At 36.4% G+C, this 23,391-nt stretch overlaps 2 protein-coding genes across 2 annotated transcripts in view; one reads left to right on the top strand and one right to left on the bottom strand.

Annotated features, from left to right (window-relative positions):
- The window catches only part of psmd1 (proteasome 26S subunit, non-ATPase 1), a 99,272-nt gene that overhangs the window by 53,641 nt on the left and 22,240 nt on the right, over positions 1-23,391 (bottom strand). Inside the window, exons 15-16 of the mRNA XM_051693699.1 lie at positions 21,924-22,019; positions 20,223-20,287 (exon numbers count right to left, since the gene is read on the bottom strand). Of these exons, the coding sequence (XP_051549659.1) occupies positions 20,223-20,287; positions 21,924-22,019 (161 nt within the window). The remainder of the gene's footprint in view (positions 1-20,222; positions 20,288-21,923; positions 22,020-23,391) is intronic.
- On the top strand, positions 370-15,244 carry LOC127438584 (5-hydroxytryptamine receptor 2B-like). Its single transcript, XM_051694273.1, has 3 exons — positions 370-643; positions 11,990-12,190; positions 14,343-15,244. The coding sequence occupies exons 1-3, from the start codon at positions 370-372 to the stop codon at positions 15,242-15,244; spliced, it is 1,377 nt and encodes a 458-aa protein (XP_051550233.1).

The raw sequence follows: 23,391 nt of genomic DNA, 5'->3' as shown, positions 1-23,391 counted from the left end.
GATTACCTCTACAATGATTATATTTTGTTTTACATGTAGCCAGCAGTGTGAAAAGACAAACAGAAAAAACACAGATGAGCGGGACCTCGTCTGATAAATGACCACTCCAAATTCTGATTCAGTTTGGAGGTTAAAACTTCATGGTCTCAAAGATAACGTTTAGACGCAGGGCAACTTTTCTTTGGACGTGAACTCTTTGGAAACTATTTAACTCAATAAATTGGATGTTTGCCAACAGATGGGAATGTGTCGCTTGATTTAATCCTACCACCACCCTCCAATCGGAAGGGACCCTGTTACAATGCTGGCCAAGCCCCCGGAAAAAGTGAAAGCACAACTTCCCACAGCAGCATGGCAAGCCATAGCATCATGTCCCAGCGAGAAGCTTCCCTGCTGGAGCTCAACCGAACATGGAGCGAGGATGGGACCTTCCCCCATTCCGGACAACAACTCCATTGGGCTGCATTACTCATCATTCTGATCATTATTCCCACCATTGGTGGAAACATCCTGGTCATTCTGGCAGTGTCCTTGGAAAGGAAACTCCAGAATGCCACTAACTTCTTCCTGATGTCTCTGGCAGTGGCCGATCTACTGGTGGGATTGCTAGTAATGCCAATCGCTCTGGTGACCGTGCTTTTCCGTAAGTAATCCTTTGTTCAGAGTTTGATTTTGTTTTGGATGGGAATTTGAGGACTAATATTATATTGTAGAATTTATTAGCAAATAATCTGAAAAAACATCCTTATAATATTGTTTTACTGGCACAACCACGGCTGTACGATAGTCCCTTTGTTTAGTTATATCCTAGATGGAACCTGCAGACTTTCACATCTTCTGCACTGATTAATTTGGGAAAATCTGTGGAATTATGCAGAATGGATTAACGTAGTAAAATGAGAGTACTACACTATAATTGGTAGCTGAAAACATAAAATTAGCCAGAATATTTAAAAAAACTATCAAGCATACAAGGGGGACGTGACAGGGGATGTGTCGAACATTCCAATTCTGTGCAGTTCAATTTGGATTTCGGTGCACGGATTCCGTATGGGTCCAGTTATAGTTAACAAAATGAATAAAATAAAAAATAAATTTAAAAAAAATCACTGTGCACCAAAGCCACATCAACACTAATAAGTTTTAGTTTGAAAACGCATCGAATTTAGCTGTTTAGCCTATGCCTCTCATCCACATTGAAACAGCGGTTTCCTCCCACCAAAATGAAGACTTCTGAAAACGTTACCCATAAATACATACTTTGGAAAATGATGTTAAGAAACTGAAAACTGAGTTTCAAACAAAAACGGATAAGTGTGGACATGGCCTGAGTAACCTATAATAATTTTGCAAACAAACCAAAAGCAAGCTGATGAACAGAAGTCCAAAGCAATGTGAAATTTTCCAATAACACTAACACAGCATATTTAAGAGAAAGTTAAAGAAAACCATGTTTCGTTCTCCAATGTTTATAGACATGGCACACACACACACACAGTGATCACGAAACACCCTCCGAAACATTTCAGCACTAAACATGTCTCTCACAAACTTTCACACTTTACAACACTTGCCAAGCTACTACTACAGTCAGCCGCCTGCCAGTTTGGCTTTCAGCTCCATTGCCAGAACACTACAGCAAGTTCATTATTCCTCATTAATTAGATTACATGGCATTTATGGAACCTCTATTTGCTGCACCTCACCTGTACATGGTACAAACCTGATCTCAGACCAACAAGTTATCTAACTGTTGAAAATGTACAAAACTATGGTTGGGGAAATTAGTGTTGGTCATTTAATAGGGGGTAAAGGTAACAATTTTTAAGGGCCAAGGCTGCAAATAATTGTTTTTAACAGGTTCAATTCAAACTGGGTGGACCAGAACTTGTGTTTACTGGAATCATAATCCTGCTTGATCACCACTGTGCTCGAGCAAGAACCATAACTCTAGCAGTCTGTACCGGAAAGTACTTTTAGCAGATGATTTCCATCAATGGTAATTCAATCACAATTAACTGCAATATTTAATCAGTTCTGACAAAGGGGTAAAACTTCAGAAGCAAATCACAAAGATGCCCTCCTCTAAAAAAAAAAAGACATGAAAGCCACACTTAATGTATGAATGTCATTGCATTAGAAAACAAAATATCATACCCAATTGGCAAACACATGATGCCACTGAATTTGAGCCCTATTTTCAATTACATTTAACCAAATATTTCCAAGGTGAATTTTAGTGCATGTACCAAAAATGTCATTTAAAAAAGTATTAAAATGCTGACCAATGATATTAGTTATTGTATAAAAAAAAAAAAAAAAAAAAAAAAAAAAAAAAACACACCACTCTTGGCATTCATAGAGCATTTTCCAGTGCTCTGATATTGTGTGATTGTCAAGCTCCAAAATGATATAAAAGAACCATAAAAGCACCATTAAAGTAGTCCATATTTCATGCATTATATTCAAAGTATCATGAAGTCTTGCGGCAGTTTTGTGAATCGCAAAAGGCTGCGTTTAATAAGTACATTTATAGTCTACATGTGCAACGTGCTTCAGTGAATGCGCAATATATGAGTGCTCCACACGAACTCCATCTCAGATGTATTGTAGATTCTCCATATTTCACTTTGCTTACAACATGCATTAAGAACGGCACCGGAGGAGCATTTCGCTAGATTTTAAATGAGAAGAATATTAAAACTACTGTGAACTAGCCTACACAAATACACTCAAGTCTTCCTTGAGTGTATCGCCAAAATAAGTCAGTTTTTTAAAATAAAAAACTACAACTGAAGTATTGTATAATATAACTTATTATTATTATTACTAACAATAATACATTACAAATTACAATAATATTTAAGTTGACAGAGTTCCAAAAAATGACTGTGTTAAAGAAAAGTAGACTGATATCCTATCACAACTAAAGTGAACACTTAAGTGATCTGAATCCACTTAAGTAAAGATAGAATGTGAAAAACATGTGCAAAGAGAACGGACTTCTTGTTCTCTGAAGAATTTCACTGAAATTACAGTTATTTTGCTGCTGCTTTAAGTAGAGTTGTTAAAGATTTTCTTAATAGGCTAGACATTTTTTATGTAATGGTTTTCTGTCTACTCTATTTTATAAGAAATAATGTGCAGTTATAGAAACAAACGGTATCAGTGCATCCTTAATAACAGAATTTAATTATTAAAAAAAGAAGTCTTTTTAAAAAAACATTTTCAGTTTTCGGCCTAGTGTGTCCAGAAATTTCAGTTTTGGGCAAGAATTTTTATTTAGGTTAATTACTAGTTAACATGGAGTGGTGTAACGATCCATCGATCCAATAAAGTCACCCTTACTACAATTTATCCCAGTTAACTGCAACACAATTTTTCATTGCAACTGTGGAAGTTGTAGCCAAGAAAACCGCAGACAGCACGGATAGTTGGAAACAAGTCATGGGTGTGCAAGTTCTTTGAATTGGATTAAACTGAAAAATAAGCTGTAATCAAACGATTGATTATCACTTGTGTGTAACGTTATTTTTTATATTATCTGTATAATTGTTTTCAACATCTGAAGTACCTTATTTTGTTGTGGATGTCCCAATGTGGATACTAAATTTGCACTTTTCAGAGAGCTCAATAAAATATTCAAATTATATTTTGGTTGCATTTGAGGGCAAAGCAATTTTTAATTGTGTAAAATAGGCACATCATTTCGGAATATTGATCGCAGGGCCCTAAATCTAATCAAATCGAAATCGTATCGTGGCAGACTTTGAAGTATCGGCAAATATCGGATTGCTTGACAAGAGAATCGATATAAGATCGTATCGTGATGAAACATCAGATTTACACCCCTATTAACAGGGTGACCAATGATTGAAGTTATATTTATCGTTCTTTATAATAATGTCATAAATACATGCCACCTGGTTTGCTATTTTGTCATTAATTCAATAACATAGATTTTTAAGTGTGCCAGTATCAAAACACTTTCTGGGGACACTTCACTTTAATCAATAGAACAACAAACATTCTTTATTCTGAATTGTGATAATTCACAGAGACACCAAGAAAGGAAAGATTCCACAAAATATTGAGATTGAAATTGGAAAAATTATCCTAAATGCAGAGATGGAAAGGGTGGGTTTTGCACAAAAAACATGTTAATAATGAGGCTTGGTCCTATAAAGTTTCAGAAGTGTAGCTACAAGACTTGAAAACTTTAAGGAGTTGAGAAGTCCCAGAAGGAATGCTGTGACCAGAAAGTCGGTCAAAAGCCAGGAAATATGTTCAAATAGGTTCTATATGTGAACCACCGAAGAACAACCAGTCGGTGGCAAAAAAGATCCTTCCAACTGGCCGAGTCCAGCTAGAAACTTACCAGAAGTCATGAGCGTTGACAGGTAATTAAATCAAATTAGAAGAAGGGGTACAATAATAAATCATGTTTGAGTGCAACAATTTACAGACAAGACAGAAGACAAGGAGAGCAGTAGCTCTAGACAACACTTAGCAGTAATTCTAGACGTTAACGTACAACTTAATAACTTGCTATTAAATGTAATCACAAAAATAAAAGTAACCTTTAGCAATTGGTGTAATTCAAATGTTTTAACCCTGTGGAGGCCTGCTTTGGTAGAACTGTGGTTTTACTGTTTGTTTCAAGCAAAGGCCACGTCCACATCTGTGGACCAGGTGAAGACAGGGACTATTGTTAACACTGTTAAAAATCAAAGGGCGAACATGGAGCAAATATCCACAGTGCTTGATCAAAATTGACAGCTGTGCTAAAAAGAAGAATGTACTCTTGATAACAAATAACAAATTTATTTCTCTGAGAAAATGAGAAATATTTAGATGATGAAATGAATTTGCAGTGCAAACACAAAGTGTGGCAAAGCAGAGCATCTCTTTATTTTGCTTCCAGGAAGACAGGATACAATTGCCTGTCAGTTTATAGCCAGAGATTAGGCTGGGCAATATAAAAATGAATATTCAAAACATATCCAAAACATATCCACAGTGATTTTGCAAGCAATGTCATGAACATAAGGATTACTTTAAATACCTTTTTATTTGGCCATTTAGTTTCCAAAAGAGTGTGTCATCAGACTACTTTGCAATCCTTCCTTGTCTTTCAACAAGAGATATTTTAATTGCGAATCTTATTTACACTTCTGTAGCATACAATGTTAGAATTAGTATGTTAATCTACTTGACAGTTAAACTGTCCACTTCAATGAACCGATTCAGAACTAATTCATTGATTCGGTTGCCCCATAAAAAAAAAAACATTCAGCGTCACCACGAAGCATTTTAAATGTTAAAAAGTTTTGGTAAAAATATATTTAGATTAGTGATTAAACAATTTACCTTGTGTTCATACAGCGAAAAGTGTAGAAAACCCACCTTGATCATTTTATACCCGATTTTTAATGATTATGAAGTCCAAACAAATATGTTTTTGGTTGAAAACACCATTTTCCATTTGCTAATGTAATTGTTTTCCAAAGTATGTGGTGACTTTTCAATGTGGATTAGGGCTGGGCTATTGGCCAAATATTTCATCATGAAATTATTTTTCATATCAGTATTTATCATGATATACATTCACATTTGCACACTGCACATTTTTTTTTAAAATTTCGCATGCGGAGCAGGACAGGGTAAAAATGAAGCGTGTTCGGTGCTAGAGAAAAATATTCAAGAATACAGTGCAGAAAGATCAGATCTGGTGTACACAGCACTGTTGTTTTGTTGCGCTGCTCACTAGAGACGATGAGAGGGCGCAACCATCACCATGATGTCTTGCGTTCTGGATGGAATCAATCCGGTGTCCAGACCCGGACCACAGTGGGGTTGCTCCAATACCAAAATTTGGGCTTCGGTACGATACCAGCCCTGGTAACTCGATATCGATACTAAATCGGTACTATAATCAACAAATAAAAAATTATGAAATTATGATGAAATTACACAGAAAACGAGTTGATTAAAAGAACTGCATAAAGTCTCACAGATACAAATTATGCGTTTTCCATTTAAATTTTTCTGGATTCCATGTTAAATGTTTTCATTAAATGTTATGATCAAATGGTGTTTAATCAAATTGATACATACAGCTTTAATCAAATAAAAATATAATAATTATTATTGTTTTTTTTATATATATAAAAAATTGCAATTTTTGGTAAAAAAATGCTGCACAACAGAGCTGCACAGTATTAATGACACAAGGCTGCAATGGCTGAATCACAACATGCTGATAAAACACCTGCATTTGTGATATTTCTTATAAATAATAATAATAAAACAACCACTTAATACTATATAATTGTTATTATGAGTATTATTGCTACTTTTTGAATATTACATTTTTATACAGTATATTTTTCTCTCTTAAATTTCACGCATCCAGTTGAATAGAACTTTCATTTTAGCAGGCCTTTCATTTTGACAGACCTTAGAGTTCTTCCTGTTTGTGACATTAATGCTGGGATAATCCCATCGCAACTCTGGAGCAGAAATCTCTGAGCTGCACCGGAGGAGTTCATTTAAGCCATTTATACTCTAAAAACACTGCATGAAAATTAAGCACCAGTAGTGTGTGTTGCGTTTGTGTGAGTGTGTGCGCATGCAAGCGGGCGTGTGTGTGAAGCAGATGACGGAGCACAGCGGCACCTCTTGTACATTCTGAAGTGTGCAGCGCATGTGACTGTATATTATTTAAATTACATCCTTCTGCTGTGTAATGATCACACTTGGCCACATCCAGGAGGTTTTTTATTTTATTCTCAAATTGTCATTGATTTAATTTCAAAACTGTCACATCTCATATAATTTTGCTAATGACAGCATATTGTAATATGGTACCGAAGCAACAAGATGATATCGTACCGTTTTAATTTTTCTGCTATTGCGATACGTCCTTAGTACCGGTAAACCACGCAACCCTAGACTGGCGTAGCCTAATCGTTAGCAAGGCAGCAAACGTTAGCAACTTCATACAGTCTGAGAAAGCTGAACTGCTTGCATTTTTAGCGACACGCACCTGATCGTCTAGATCAGTGGTTCTCACGCCCCCCTTTGAAAGAAAAACTTTTTTTTTCAAGCTCAAATCTCCTGGCCCTAAAAACTCCCTCCATTTGGATTAGATGGCACTCAGAATTGTGACAAAAAATCCCAGGCACAACACATATGCAATGCCAACATAAAGGGTATTGTTCAATATCAAGAGTCATAAACTTTCCACATACTGGAAAGAAAACAATTATTTACTTTTCAAATTTTAAAAACACAAACCAGACAGCATGCTGGAAAACTCCAAAAGGGTGTTCAAATTACATATTACATAATACATTTTTAAAGTTTTTCAAATATTACCTTTCATGTAGTGTGTTATATAGCGGTTTGTGAATGTAAAAAAGTCTGCAAAGTTTCAAAAATCAAAGTGCACGACAAATGGAGTTATTGACTCTCAAAAGAAAGAACCGATTCTGAACACCTGAAACGGGTCGTTAGTAATTCCAGACTAACTTGTAACAATTTGGTAACAAAAAACCCACCTCTGGTCTTCATTGGCTGCTCGCGAACAGCTTTGACCCGCCTTCAGTTTTTTTTTTTACCTTGGATGCATGTAAATCTATTGTATGAGACCTTTAAAACAAAATTAGGCACATTTAAAAACCATAATAGGTGCTCTAAGCAAAAACTGTTTATCCAAATTCACAACAGTTAGGAAATCACACGATCCCTGACTGGCTTGAAAGAGATCAGACATATTATACCTTGTAAAGAGTGCAATTCAACTTATAGCAAGTTTTTAAGCAATACCTTAGGAACTCATGAAGACAATTTATAATACAATGTCATCTAATGATATTATAATGGTCTTGTGTGTTAAAATAATTCAAATCCAAAATGAATGTAAAAAAATCCAGGGGTCAGAAAGCTTCAGAAAGCACAGCTGGTAATAATGTACCCCTCTCAGTCCTCTATCAGGGGCTGTTTAGAGGACTGGGGTCTTTTGACTAAAGCCAGAGTTTGACATCTGGTAATAGGCTCTCCAAAACCATGAAGGTCTGCTCACACACCACAAGTTTAGAGATACAGTATTGTTTAGGAGCATGTTTGAAATACAGACAATCTTACAAGTGAGGCCCAACAGAGCAGTTACAAAAGACAGATTTGTACAGCACATCCAAATACTGCAGGTTGCTGGTCAATTGAAATTGTCGAAATTGTCTCTCTTTTACTGCTAGTTTATATGGAAACAGTCACGGGAGCAATAATATTAGTGCAAACATGAAGACATTGCAAAATTGCGGACTTTAAAAAAATTATTACATATAAAAGTTTTTAAACAATAGCATCATGTTAGAGTGCAGTGGGTTGAAGTCCAACTCCATTATCCGCCATTTCATGTCTGATGCTAAAATAAACGGTGTCATTGAAGAGCGTGATGAATGGCCAAAAAGCCTCTTAATCCTTTTCTTTGTTTTTGCGTTAAACTTGAGCTTGTATCAAATTTATATTAAAATGTTATGTTCACTAAATAAGAGATGAGTTGCAAAGACTGCGAGCAATTCCTGAAGTATTACTTTTTTAAACTCAATGTCCAAAAAAGCCATTACCAACAAGACCAAATACATTTCGCAAAAGTCTATCGAAGACAGATAATGCTGGCAGATTATCATGTAACATTAAGATTCCATTAACCAAGCATTTGCTGACAGTCTAATTACAGTTAAGGTGGGCCTGATATGTCTTGAAGCATGTTGCATGTAGCAAATGCAACACCAGCACACACATACAAAAAAAAAAAACTTAATTTAATCTCTGTTGCAAACTCACTCAACGGTCCTAACAAAGTATTGCCAAAAACCATTTTTGTATGTAAATGTCACAGATTCCCGATGTATTCTGGAATGCTAATTTGACTGATGGTCAGTAGTTTGATATACAAGAAATATTTGCAATGACTCTGCAACAGTTCTGCAATGACGACCAAAAGATACATTGACTTATTTTGGGGCTTTGGTGCGTTGACTGCTTTTTATACCCATTACAATTAAGATGATTATCTAACTGTTGACAATCGAACACTGAACCTGAGATCGAGAGCTACAAGACCCACAATTTTTTGCTTCATTTTCATTATTAACATGACTCATACTCTTAAGGATGCAACAGCAATCTAGTGGAACAGCTGTTGGATCTCTTTCAATGGGTGGGCTATGCAATGATCACAAGTTTCAATCTTTGTAATAACTAGTTGGGGATGGGTGTCTCCAGAAACACATCATGGCTTTTGCCAGGTCAAAGTCAACTATTCCAGATGTCCCTTCGTTCCCTTGACATGCAACATGTTAGAAAGTGGATGAAATGGTGCTAAATGGTTCCTTAATCCTTCCATGCTGTTGCAACACGATCACAGGAAGTAGAGACATTGCTACCAAATTTTCCAGTACCCTGACATCAACCACATTCCGATGAGCTACTGACAAGCACCCAGTGTTATTTTTTTCACAGTTTTTTGTTTTAGTCAGTTTTATTCTTTTGACGAAAATGTCCTTTAAAAATAGTCAATATTTCATCATCTCATATTCATTAGTTTTAGTCAGTTTTAGTCTGATGAAAATAAAATATTTTAGTTGCCAACGATGTGCAAAATGGACAAAAGTGTGTCAAACTATGTCAAACTTTAACAGACCAAACAAATATTCAACCATTAAAAAACAAAAAAACCATATGTAAACATTTTTTAATTTAAAAATGTATCAAAGATATAACTAACTATACATAGCTTACTGTCCTTGTTGTGAAAAAAAAAAAAAAAACTGAGCTCCTAAAATAATGAATAGACTGAAATATTAGCTACTTTTTAGAAGTTAGCCTACTGTACTCTGAATTCTTCATGCTTTAGAGATGTAATAATTTTCTGTGAAAGGATATTACATTGCATGTAGCGTGTTTCTTAGGGAAACAGTGAATTCACAACGCAAGTAACAAAGCAAATTACGCATATTCTGACTAGCGCATCATTTATTTCAAGTTCACCTGTTCATTCACTTCACTGTGCAGATGCAAGTTGTTATATTACATATATGTTGGGGATACAGCCTACTATTGTGATTAAAATTAGGATGCATTTGAATGAGGTATTTACCCCGTTTTGAAGCGGTTAATTTTGCCTGTGTTCAACTCACGCAGCTCAAGCGGAGAAATCCCTAATTATTAATGGGCTAGATGAATCTATATCTAATATCTTCTACATGCAGATTCTATAGATGAATCTTCTTTTCATATCTTGCAGTATCATTTTTATCGTCATATTTTCATCAATCGTATGCTTTAATAAAATAGTTTAATTAACGCGGCAATGATCCTTCCCTTGGGGGGTAGGTCACAGGCCAATCTCGCGTTCCAGTGAGGGGTGGCGGGAGTATTTAAGGAGGAGGAGACAGCGGCAGACGAGAGAGAGAGAGATGCACGAAGCCTGTCTGTGTGTCTCTATGTTCACACGTAGCTGGCTGAAAAGCAGTGCGTGTTTTTGTTTTGTTACATGCTGAAAAGTGTTTATTAAATGTCTACGTGTTTATCAAGTCGGTCCCAGCTTCCTCCTTTGCCATCTTTGACGACATAAAAAAAAACCTTCGTCAACTAACGTTTTCATCAGTGATTTCGTTGACGAGATTAACACTGCAAGCACCATCTCCCATCACACATTTTTGCAACAATTTAAATGTTTTTTTTTTCCTGTGGTGCAACTGATAGTGTGTTGTATCAGCAGCCTTAAAGACATGGTCCTGCATGGAAACCAGGAGGTTGCATTTTCCCCTTTATGATTACATTTTTACTCCACTGATAATTAAGTTTAGGGTTAGGGGGTGGAGTTAATGAAATATTCATTCTTCTTGACTGAATTACATTGTTTACAACTAAAAACTTGCTTTTGGAGCCCCTCTCTAGAAATTTCACCTGGAAACTGAAGCTCACACATAAGTTCACTGGGTGCAGTCACTGGTTTGAATTTCAGTTTTTTTGAACCCTGTTTTGAATGCCAATTTACTGCAACTTAGCTTTTCAGCCTGAAACTGAATGAAATTCTAAATGGGAATTACTAAACTTAGTAATTGTTACAGTGAAAAGGTATGGTTAGTGTTTTAATATTAATTGTTGGGTGAAAATTGTTGAGTATTCTGCTTAATAACTGCATTTTAATATTTATGTGCTACTGTAAAGAAATGTCCCCTTTGGAGATATGTATTTCAATCAATCAATCAAAAAGGACTGATCTCACTGTCAATTCCACATCAGTAAGTCAAATGTTTTTCAGCTAAACTCTATTTCTTACTGAAATTTGAACTGCTGTCCCCAGTGGCCGAAGCAAAGTGCTTTTTAATATATGGGCACATGCGAGTTGTAAAGAGAGTTGTTTTTAGTTGTGAATTATTTAATTCAGTGAACAGGACTGCATATTTTATTAATTGTACACCCAAAGCCAAATCCTAAACCTAACCATTAGTGGAGTAAAAATGTAATCTAGGTTCCGAGGGGTACAGAATCACGATAGTCATTGATCATGCGTATGCTCTATCGGTCATGCAAAATAAGAAGGTTAACGCACCTGACCTGATGAAAAAATGTCTGATGGGAGTTGCTGCTTGTCAGTAACTCAGCAGAATGGAGTCAATGTCAGGGTACTGGAACATTCGGTAACAACATGCCAAATTCATATTTGATCATGTTGGTGAAAATGTGCTAACTGTGACTCTTGAGCTGTTTTTATACATTTTCAAGTTTACCTTATAACAGCCACACTGTATCTTCAATGTTAAAAGCAAGAAAGGGTTAAAAGGTAGAACATATGTGTCACATCACAAAGTGAGCAAAAGGCAATGCAAGTTCATACAGGTGGTCTTAAAATTTGATCCCATTCCAAATTCATCTGAACCACTAATCAGTTCTTAATGTTCTCTTCATGTTTCAGACTCCAGATGGCCCCTTCCAGAGTTCCTTTGCCCTATCTGGCTGTTTCTGGATGTCTTGTTCTCAACAGCCTCCATCATGCACCTGTGCGCCATCTCCTTGGATCGCTACATAGCAATCAAGAAACCCATCCAGCACAGCCAATTCAAGTCCAGAGCCAAAGTGCTGGCTAAGATAGCACTTGTCTGGTTGATCTCTGTAGGTATGTTCCAAGTTACAGTAGACAGTATGGTCTGCATATTACATGAAATCAATAGTGTGTTAAATATGTTTCGGTACAATATAATTTATGAGTGCATCTGATAAAGAAGTGGTTCTCTATTTTGGGGGGGGGTCATGCCATCCTTTAACATGGTTAAATTAAGAAAAACTTTTGAACATAGAATAAATAGAAAATATAATAAATATAAATACTATGATACCGCTGCTGGAGCAATGTTAATATGTAATAGCTCACACAAAAAATTCTGCCATCATTTGCTCACCCTCAGCATTCAAAACCAGTATGACTTTTTTCATCTGTGAAACACAAGATTGAGGGATGAGGATTGTGATTGTCAGGCTCCAAAAGCACAGAGAAGCACCATTAAAGTCAGCCATATCACTTGTGCACTATATTTAAATGCTTCTGAAGCCAGAATTGTGTTAGCGCAGTGATAAGCGTCTAGGGCCATCGAGATCGGTGCGTGCAGGACCCGTTGCGGTGCCAGGCAAAAGTATAAACAAAGCTTAAAGGTGCTGTAAGTGCCTTTTTTTTATTAAAAGACATGTAGAATACACCTCTATTTTGTGTCAGATATCACATCTGTCTCTATAACAGCCCTAGGCTTGTAAACAGCAGGGGAAAAGATGTTAGCAGTCCGAGGTCAGACTGTTTGTTTAGCCAATCAGAAGACTTTCTCCCAGCCAATCATTGTGCATGTTCAAATGGGAATCCCATTTATTCACGTCTAAGTTCTGGTACAGTGTCCTGCTCCCGTGAAATGTTCATGGTTGGATGGCAAATTCTTAGGGGGAAAGCTCCCTCCTCCATCTGCTTCAACACAAAGGTCTCCAGTATGTTTGTGTGTGTGCGCACGTGTCTTTTGAGTGCAGGGTTTTAGAAAGTGGGGGCATGGTTAATTCAACAGCTAGCCAGGTGGAAGTTCAAGAATGGTTAAAATCATTTACAGCACCTGTTAGGAGAAAAGGCGAAGGAAAAGAAATTGCACACACTGGTTCTTGCGTGAACTGTCACAAATGTATTTTTAAATGTGTAAAAGTAAATGAGATTTGAGAACGGGACAGTTTCCCATGCCCCCCTTACAAAATCTCTGGGGCGCACCCCACACTTGATATAAAGAAACAATGATATAAAGTGCTCCTATAAAAAAAAAAAATTAAAAAAAACGAGAGGATATATTGCCTTCACAATTGCAGGGAATTGCATGCAACTGGCATCAATTCCAAAAATACTAATGACTCAGTTTTTCAAGGTTTTCAAAATAGAAAATCTTGTTGTCCAATTTGGCACCAAAAAGTGGAATAAACTCCATCTAGAATTTCATTCTCTAAATGCAATAAATGTAAAATTATAGCTTAATAAAAAACTTTGGCAAAATACAGTCCTTGAACTATTCATCGATTAATGATATCATCACTCATTTCACCCCCCAAAAAAACAGCATACACACAAACTTCCTTTATCTCATGTTATTGACTAGCCAGTGAACTTTCAATTATACAAGTAAAGAGATTGTCTTTTAATGATCTGCACTCAGTTATACATTTACGTTGGTTGGGGGGGGGTGAAGGTAAACACCTCGCAATTCATGCTCGTTAACATCAGTTCAGACGACTTTGATGCGAGGCTCTGGAATCACGTAACTGGATATTTCACCACCATGAAAGGCAGGGCTCGTGCTCCATCACTTCAACACTGACCGTGAACACCACATCCCTGTGTATTCATGAGAACGGTTTCATGTATTACAACTTTTGATGAAGCTGTATTACTGAGACAACAGTAGCTAAATTTTATGGAAGCTACTCAAGTTGATGCCAGTATAAGAGAACTCGAGATGTTATTTATGCCTTACTTGTCAGTAATGAATTGCGAGTTTACACTTCTTGAAGTGCTCTATCACACGTAGCCACGTTGTTTAGCAATTTACATTATAAAAAAACTGAAGAGTGCTGCCAAAGGACTTAAAAAATTAATAAAAATAATAATATATATTTCATTTATATGGTGGGCAGAGACTCAAATTACTAAAGCAAGGATTGACCAATTTACAGGCTAAAGTCATACTTTCTTCAGAGTTCATTTAAATCCTATTCTCTACTTGATTTAACAATTGTTCTCTTTCCATTAGGTATTGCAATACCTATTCCAATCAAAGGGCTACAAGTTTTGGATCATCCAAACAATATCACCTTCAACAACAACCACACCTGTTTGTTATCCCCAGAGGGTTTGGGGGATTTCAAGGTGTTTGGATCATTGACAGCTTTCTTTATACCCCTTGCAATTATGATGATTATCTACCTGCTGACAATCCAAGTACTGCGTAAGAAGGCCTACCTTTTGAGGTCAGGAACATCAAGGCCCACCATCTCTACTGTTTTCCAGCAGGAATTGCCAGTGACCTCTCCACCTGAGGAACTGGCCATTCTAGATGGAATTAAAAGGGACCGGATGTTAAACCATGTTAATCCCTTCACGGGGGAGGAGGTCCCAATCCGCAGAATGTCCAGCATAGGAAAGAGGTCCATGCAAAACTTGAGCAATGAACAAAGGGCATCAAAGGTCCTGGGGATTGTATTCATGTTATTTGTTGTGATGTGGTGTCCTTTCTTCATTACTAACGTGACTTCTGTACTCTGTGAAGGGTGCAACAGTCATCTAGTAGAACAGTTGTTGGATATCTTTCAATGGGTGGGCTACATTTCATCGGGCATCAACCCGTTGGTTTACACCTTGTTCAACAGGACATTCCGGGAAGCCTTTATGCGCTACATCACATGCAAATATAGAAGTATAAGTACTCCAAAAATGCAGCAGAGGACCAAAATTTCTTTTCAGTCATCCATGGCAGAAAACTCAAAACGGTTTATGAAACATGGTATGAAGAATGGGATTAGCCCTGTAAATTATCAAAGTCCTCTTCAGTGTCACCCACTGCACCTACAGACTTCTGCCAACATTACGTTGGACACATTGCTCTTGACAGAGAATGAAGGCTGCAAGCCTGATGAAAACATCAGCTATGTGTAGCATGTCTCTTACACATCGGACAAGAACTCTTTGAATGACAGGTAATGACAGTCCACCAGAGCAAAAAGTCCTCATGAAAACCATTGATATGTGGCCAAAAAGGAGTGTAAAGAGGTCAATGTAAAGAGGTCATGCATTTGTTATTCATTGTAGCCAATACTGCAGATTCATTGTGATGCCTCGGGCTGGGATGGAATGGCATACAAGATGGATGCCCAAGAATCCCGACAAAGACACATTTTTGGACGTGAACTATAAAGCCTGTAATAAACACATTTGTATTTACGGATAGGACAGAACCATGTTTGCACATGTAAATCCCAAACAGCTGGTCGCCAGGGTGTACAATTTTAAGTCAAAATAAGATGCTCATACTCATGCAAGATAAGCACAAGTAGCTCAACTAAATCACACATCCACTTACCTTCTGCACAAAAGAACAAATGAACTTCTCTCTGAATTATGCAGGGCTTCTTTAATTACATAGACTGTCTAATCTTGAATCAAAATTAAGTTCTTTTAAAAATGTTAAAAAAAAAATAAAATAAAAAAATAATAATCTGTAGATACTGGGAATGTTTTTGAAGATGCTTTTGAACTATTGCCAAATAAACTTTCACCCCAGACAAATATCCAACATTAAGATTTTGTGATAAATTTAGACATCACAAATGTTTCTTGCCTATTGAATGGCATGCACATACATACTGTATGAACATTCTTGTTTTCATTTAGCCTTATTATATATGGTTTAAGAAGATTTTGTTCTATTCCCTTCCATTCACAAGTATGGAAACGCAGGAGAATTGGAGAATCTTTTGCATGTACAAAAGTTAGAGTTTGGTGAACCCTTACCAGTGAACGAAAAGACACATGACAAATAGAAGATCTACATTTTATAGATTGACATAATGGCTGAAAATTTAACATGGAGGAAACTCATTTTGGCAGTTTTGCAACAATACAAACTAAAAAAAAAAAAAAATATTTTTTTTAAAACAAGATGCAATGTTTCCAGTTTCACAGGAAATAGAATGGATGATATCTCTTAACATTTTGGTTTTATTATTATTCATCAGTGATAATCTAAAAACATCCAATTATCAAGGCAATTTCTATATGTTTATTTGAAGATTAAATTAAATTTAGATTAATTAGCTTGCATTATGTACAGTATATTCTAGCATTACACCGGCCATTAGCCACCCTGATTTCTAGATATCGTAGGCCATTAAAAACCCATATCAGTAGACTAGACCACTATTATTCATTATTTATTAAAAACAGAAGCCCAGGAGTGTGACAACACATCATGTTGCCTATTTTCATTGTCAGGTCCTAAATAATTTTGCTTGCTTAAAATCTAGATTGACCGCCCATTTAAGCTCCAACAGCTCTAAAATTCACTGTAAAGCTATCATGAGGGCTTCCTAATAAAATAAAAACATCTTAAAAAAAAAAAATGTTTTTTTTTAAAATCATAGTTGACCTAATGACTGTCAAAATGACAATCAAAAGTCTGATGAAGCCTTTTATTACACAAAGGATATTTTAAAATAAACACTATGGATGCAAAACATGTAGTAGGTGTCTGATTTTCAGGTAGTAAAAAGTTACAATGGACTCTTTTCACAGACCTTTTATGAAGCATTTCTGCCTTCTTTAACAATGTAAATGTAGCAAACTTTTCTATATTTCCAATTTAAGAAATATTTAGTGTAAATTAATAACATTGTACTTTGTATTATATTACCCTGGAATAAGTAAAAAAAAAAATAAATAAATAAATAATCAGTTACCACAGCTGCGATGAGGCTTCTACACAGCTGCTGAGGGAGTGACAGAAAATTTGGCCTGTTTCTCTCTTCTTACTACTGTTATCCAGCGCTGTATATTTTTATATTCTTTTGAAAACCTGTGAAAGCGTAAAATTTAATTTTTTCTTACGCTGTTGGTACAAACGGGTAAGCAAAACTAGAATTTGCTGTGGTCCCCCATTCACCGCCATTCAAGTTTAGACAACTATGATGACTTCCACTTCGCAGACGTGTGAAAAGGGTCCATAGGGTTTGGGGGTCCGCAGGAGTAAAGTGACAGAAACCGGTTGAATTGCTGCAGCTCTGTGCACACTCTAAACACAGGAAGGTTTTACATAGGGTTTTTATTATTGCCAATTGATCGTGGGAATATCGCATTGCCTTTATAGGGCTTAAAATAGTTCAGCAGTTCCTCTGCTTGGCCCAGAACCTCAAGGGGATGTTGGAGGGGTAGTTTACTGCTGGCCATGAGAGAAAGACTGTGCGAAATAAACAAGAGAGAAAAGTACATGGGACAACTAGATGTGTTCCACCAAGTATACACATATGATCTCTGAAGGTCTCTCAAGGTAAACAAAAGTGTTGATTCCAGAATCCTAATATTTTTACTTTCCTAATACTGAATTGCCGAATCAATTAAAGCAGTGTCCAAGGCATGGGTCGGAATGGTTGACTAGTCATCCAACAACCAGTGATGAATTTACAGATGAGACCTCTCAGAGAGGGTTTTAGCATGCAAAAAGCATGCTAACATTAAGTAACAGAGCACAGCAGAGCTTTTGGAACAAATCTGCTGCCTTGAACAATACATAGGACAATTCCTGTTGATCTATGTACACAAGATGGATATGTTTGGCAGTTGTGTCGTGTCTCATATTTTTGTCAGGCATTTCGCACCACCATTAAAAGCGTTGCATTTTTAATACAGGTTTTTAAATTGTTCAACTTTTAAAAATGTGTCGAGACCCCAGTGTTGTTTTCCTTTCTGTTGTGCTCCAAACTCATGTCAATCCAAACCCAAGTTCGAAATTTTATTTGTGATCGCATTCAGATTTAAAAAATGTAAATTCCAAAAGTTACACGTCTCAAAACTGGGCGTGACACGACAATTCAAATATGCTAGATGGAGAATGAGCTGAGAATCAGAATGAGCTGCATTGTAAGCCCTTTTCCACCAAAATTGCGATGGTTCTCGGGCTCAGCAAACCAGCTGTGCTTTTCCACTGACTTGAAACCCAAACAGGTTATGTGGCAACATGGTAGTTAAATGGTAGTCTCACCTGCCCATACACAAACATGGTGCATCACAGTGTTTGTGTACAGCTTTTACTTCTGTTTTTGAGGACATATTTAAATATACATAGAAATGCAATCCAAAGTTATTACAAGATTGCCAGAGACAACATCAACGCTCAAGACGACAGGTAACGAAATTACATTAATTAATGTGGCTTAACTTTCTAAGTTCTATAAACTATACCAGTGGAATCATTATTAACATTGGTGTAGCAGATGGTTATATTTGGATTTTTGCCATAATATATAATTAGGGCTGAAACCCTATTGTTTTTGTAAGGATTATTATTATTATTGTTCTGCCATAAAACTGATCGTGCAGACCAAACTGTAAAGCCTAGAGACTTGAAACTTTGGGGAATGGTAGTACTCCGGCTGTCTAGCCATACGGATGGAATCTCCCCGATCGGCCCACAGGTGAAAAATAGATAAATAAACAACATAATTCATAACTCTTGAACCGTAAAGCCTAGAAACAAAATATTTTTTTCCTGTGATTCCTTGCGGCATGGCAAATCTTTTGGAATACCATAACATTTTTGCTCCGCCCTTCCATTTTCCCACTATTTTTGATTGTTAAAAAAAAAAAAAAAAACGCACTAGTCCTAGACCGTTCGCCCGATCGGAACCAAAGAGCAGAAAGATTCAGCAGAGTCCCAGTATGAAGAGGAATTATCAAAGGAATTTTGATCATTAGATTCATTGTCAAACGGTAAGCCAAAACTTATAGTGGGCGTGGCCACTATTACTAAAACAGTTATAACTCATGAACAAAATGATGGAACTCTTGGTCCGATCAACTTGAAATTTTGCATGCAGTGTCTTTGTCCAAGGTGCCATTCAAGGTCTATGAGGACGTATCTTGATAAACATGGCTGCCATTGCCCAATCAAATTTTAGCAGCTATTAGATAGGGTTAGAAAAGGCAGATCGGACTAAAACGTGTTAGGCCTATTTGTCTTTTGGACGAAGAGGTCTGTGCAAAATGTGAATTTTTTTTTTTTTTTTTTTTAAATTGGCCACCGGGTGGTGCTATTGTGTTTTTCATGCGTATAAATTGTTGTACAAACCACTGTGTTTCACTCAGACACACGTTACTCATACCATATGATAGATTACCTCATTCTGAACAACTTTGCCTCAAGAAGCATTGGTGTGAATCAAATCGTTTGTTAAATATTTAACATTATTTAAAAAAAATTACTTTTTCAAACTAGTCCTAGGCCGTTCGCCTGATCGGAACCAAACCAGTGAAGAGAGATTCTCTGGAGTCCCAATATCAAATGAACTTTCGATTATTCGTCGCAATGGTATGCCAAAATGTTCAAAGTGTTGCAATAAACGTGTCACGATTTGATATATTGCGATACATCTCGATTTCATAATTTGATTTGATTCTGAATAAATCCCAATTTCAATTCAAATTAATTTGGGTATATTTCAGTTATATACTGAATGTCAACATGATGCAAATTTTTGTGACTTGATACAGTTTCTCCCTACTGAAACATGCTTTATGGGCAAATCAGGACGCCAGAAAACAGGCACACTCTCAATAACAATTAAGCAAATGGTGCATGGCACAATAGAAGAAGAGATCCATCTTTATGTTTCTTTTAAAGGTTTTAATGGGGGGCAAAATCAACTGCCAGCAACAAGCACTTGAGACACTCTAAACACATTTGTTGAGCATGCCAGAGGAATGGCCAGAATCTTGTCTGTGTATACGCTTTGTGCTGATTAATCAGGTTTGCTGGCAAGCTTTCAAAGAGCGGCCGTCCTGAGGTCTGTTTAAAATTAACCACAGGATGAGGCAACAGGGAGCATTGATGAGAATGACACAAGTGAGAATGGGAGGACCATACCTGAACATGATAAATCCAATGGACTCAACAGCGGCCCTCCGAACATCATCGTTCACGTCACTCACCTGTTAAGAAGAGTGAGAGAAATCAGACTGGTGCTTATGGAGATTTAACTCAAAACAACAAAAGAATCTTTAGTATCGTATAATTTCTTTCTCAAGGCATATCCAAATGAAAACACTTTATGAGGAAACCGAAAGGAACACTGAAAGCTCTTGGTATAATATAAAATGTAACTGCATGGAGATGTCACCCCCTGCAGACCTCCCTACTGCACAGCTGCCCTACACTAGGGGTGGGAATCACAAGACAATTAACAATTCTCATTCAGATTTTAGATTCCACCTAATTTTACTACATTACTGATTCCATAAACAATTATTTTATTACGGTGCTTTTGAGAAAACAGACCCTTTATAATTAGACCTATATGCTACAGTATATAAAAATAATATTTTATTGGTAATAAATGTAACTTCCAGCATTTAATCAAAGCACCATTTATTATAACAAAATTACTTCACACAAACAAAAAACATTTGACTAAAATTGACAATATTGTTATTATGTAAACAAATAAAAGGTACTTCAGGCCTTTTTGTTGGACAAGAAAAGCTACCTTCATACCATGTGACAACATTTGGTTGTTGACCATTGAAAATTGATACAAATTTAACCTACAGATGCTGCCACACTAAGAGCCCCATATATCTGGGATTTAAACATACAGGGCCTTAGAAATGAAGATACAAAAAAAAAGTTTGTTCTGAACCAGAATCTAAAAGGACATTAAGATCTATTTAATATTTCTGGAGTTATAGGCACTCTAACATTGGAAATATTAACACAAATTTTTTTTTTTTTTTTTTTTTTTTGTACTCACACCATTGGCATATGATACAACAAGGGGTGAAGTCAACTGATTTTAATCAATTATCCCTGTAAGAAAATAAAAAAAATGGCACACCCTTCTAAGTTGTTGTTTTTTTTTTTTTTTTTTTTCTGTAGTTTGGCTCCAGAATAGGTTAAAACTGATATTTTGAAGACTGTCAAATAATTTTACCCCCCTCTACAAAATGTATTATTTAGTAATGTTCTAAAGCATTTCATATTTTGCTTTAATCATCTTTTATGTATATCTGTAAACAAAAATGTTTTATCAAAAACAAAATTGAGCCAGGAACCTCTGGTTAAATTGACACGGAATGACCCCAATATTGGTCGTGCTGTATGTTTGTTGTTGTGTGGTCAATTTGTTGTCTTTGTCTTATTTTTCACTCTTATAATATTCACACTCATAGCAGAGCAGGAAACACTGTATGAATACTTTAGTGTTCCATGGAATAGTTCAATGCTGGTACGGAAGAATGCAGATGTTTAAAAAGCATTAACGAATCATAAAAAAAAAAAATCATGACTCCAGTATTCTTCTAAAAAACCGTAACCAGTTCTGAATAAGAACAGCTTCTTGATTCTCAATTCTACTGTACAATGCTACTAAAATATTGAGTTTGGTTACAAATTTACAATAAATGAACAGTACAATCTAGGCTTAATCATTTTTAAAGTGGCAACTACACAAACACAAAAAGTGTGTAGTCAGTGTAAAGTAAACTTGAAAAAACAAACAAACAAGTGTTTATATTTGTGTGGGATATGACTAATCTTCTGTTTGGTCATTTTTGCTAGTGTGAGACTCACAGCAACATGTAGCAGGCGTCTGATGGCTTTGTTGTTTCCAGAGCCGCAGTATGCCATAGCCACTGTGTACATTCCTGAACGCCGCAGGATCGGGTCCTGCCAAGACAGTGAGACAGAACAGAACCTCAGTGTGCTGTATGCATGGACAACCACAACCAACGTTCAGCAAGCCATACACTTATTATATTCACAGTATAAAAATAGCTTTGTGGAAAGTTCCAAGACAACAAAGACTCAGTTCTGCATAACGGATACGGAATAAGCATGAAAGGACATAAAAAGCTTCAAGAAAAAGCCATTATGGGGTGCCTGGTTAGCTCAGCGAGTAAAGACGCTGACTACCACCCCTGGAGTCACGAGTTCGAATCCAGGGTGTGCTGAGTGACTCCAGCCAGGTCTCCTAAGCAACCTAATTGCCCCGGTTGCTAGGGAGGGTAGAGTCACATGGGGTAACCTACTCGTGGTCACTATAATGTGGTACCTATGCCATAGTCTAATGTCACTATAATGTGGAACCTATGCCATAGTCTAATGTGCATCTCTTCAAAACTTTAAAAACACTTTGCGTCGACCACAACAGTTGTGATTGCTCTGCTTTTGTAACCAGAGACAGACAAGAAATATATCTGAGGTAGCGTCTCATTTTCTGTTAGATTATTTTGAACATATCATATTGTATTTGGACTTTTATTCAGCTTTGAGCGTCAAAAGTATGCCAAAATATTTATTTATTAATCAGTGTTTCCCCGGGATTTTTTCCAGCAGCGGTGCTGTTATGCGCGTTTCCATGAGCCCACAACGCCAGACCCGTATTAGTGTGCATCGTTGGAGGAACAGCTTAAAACAGGGGTGTCAAACTTAATTTCAGTCTGGGCAACATCAGGTTTTATTTGTGCCCTCAAAGGGCCGGCTGAAAATGTGGCACCAGCACCTGCTTTGGTAGCACTCATGCAATTACCAATAATATTTTATGCACTGAGATGCACATTTGACAGTAAAGCATTGATTTTGAGATTGGGATGCAGATGTAAATTATGGTATTAATAACAGTGTGACTAAGTTCTGCTTTACTTTCATCAGGCTCCTACTGATTAAACAATAGTCATCTCTTTGGATTTCTGATGGCAAACAAAACAACTTACATTTTCATACAATCAGAGAGCATTTCAAGAAAACAGATTTTACACAGATGGAAAACCGATAACCGATCATAATAATTATGAAAATTTACCATAGTTCATCCATAATATCCATAGTTTTAACAATGAAATTTGTAATAAGACCATGGTCACCATAAGTAAAACCATGCATAGCTCCTCACTACCATAGTTAGTAACTATGATTTCTATATAAAGAACTATGGCATTTTTGTAATTATAAACAGCAGTCTAAATACATTTAGAAACTTTTCCTGATACGAATACCATAGTTAATATAGTTAGTGTTATTACAGTAAATCCATGGTACA

The sequence above is a fragment of the Myxocyprinus asiaticus genome, chromosome 49, assembly GCF_019703515.2.
Source record: "Myxocyprinus asiaticus isolate MX2 ecotype Aquarium Trade chromosome 49, UBuf_Myxa_2, whole genome shotgun sequence".
NCBI classification, from domain to species: domain Eukaryota; kingdom Metazoa; phylum Chordata; class Actinopteri; order Cypriniformes; family Catostomidae; genus Myxocyprinus; species Myxocyprinus asiaticus.
This window is presented reverse-complemented; position numbering and strand designations above follow the sequence as displayed.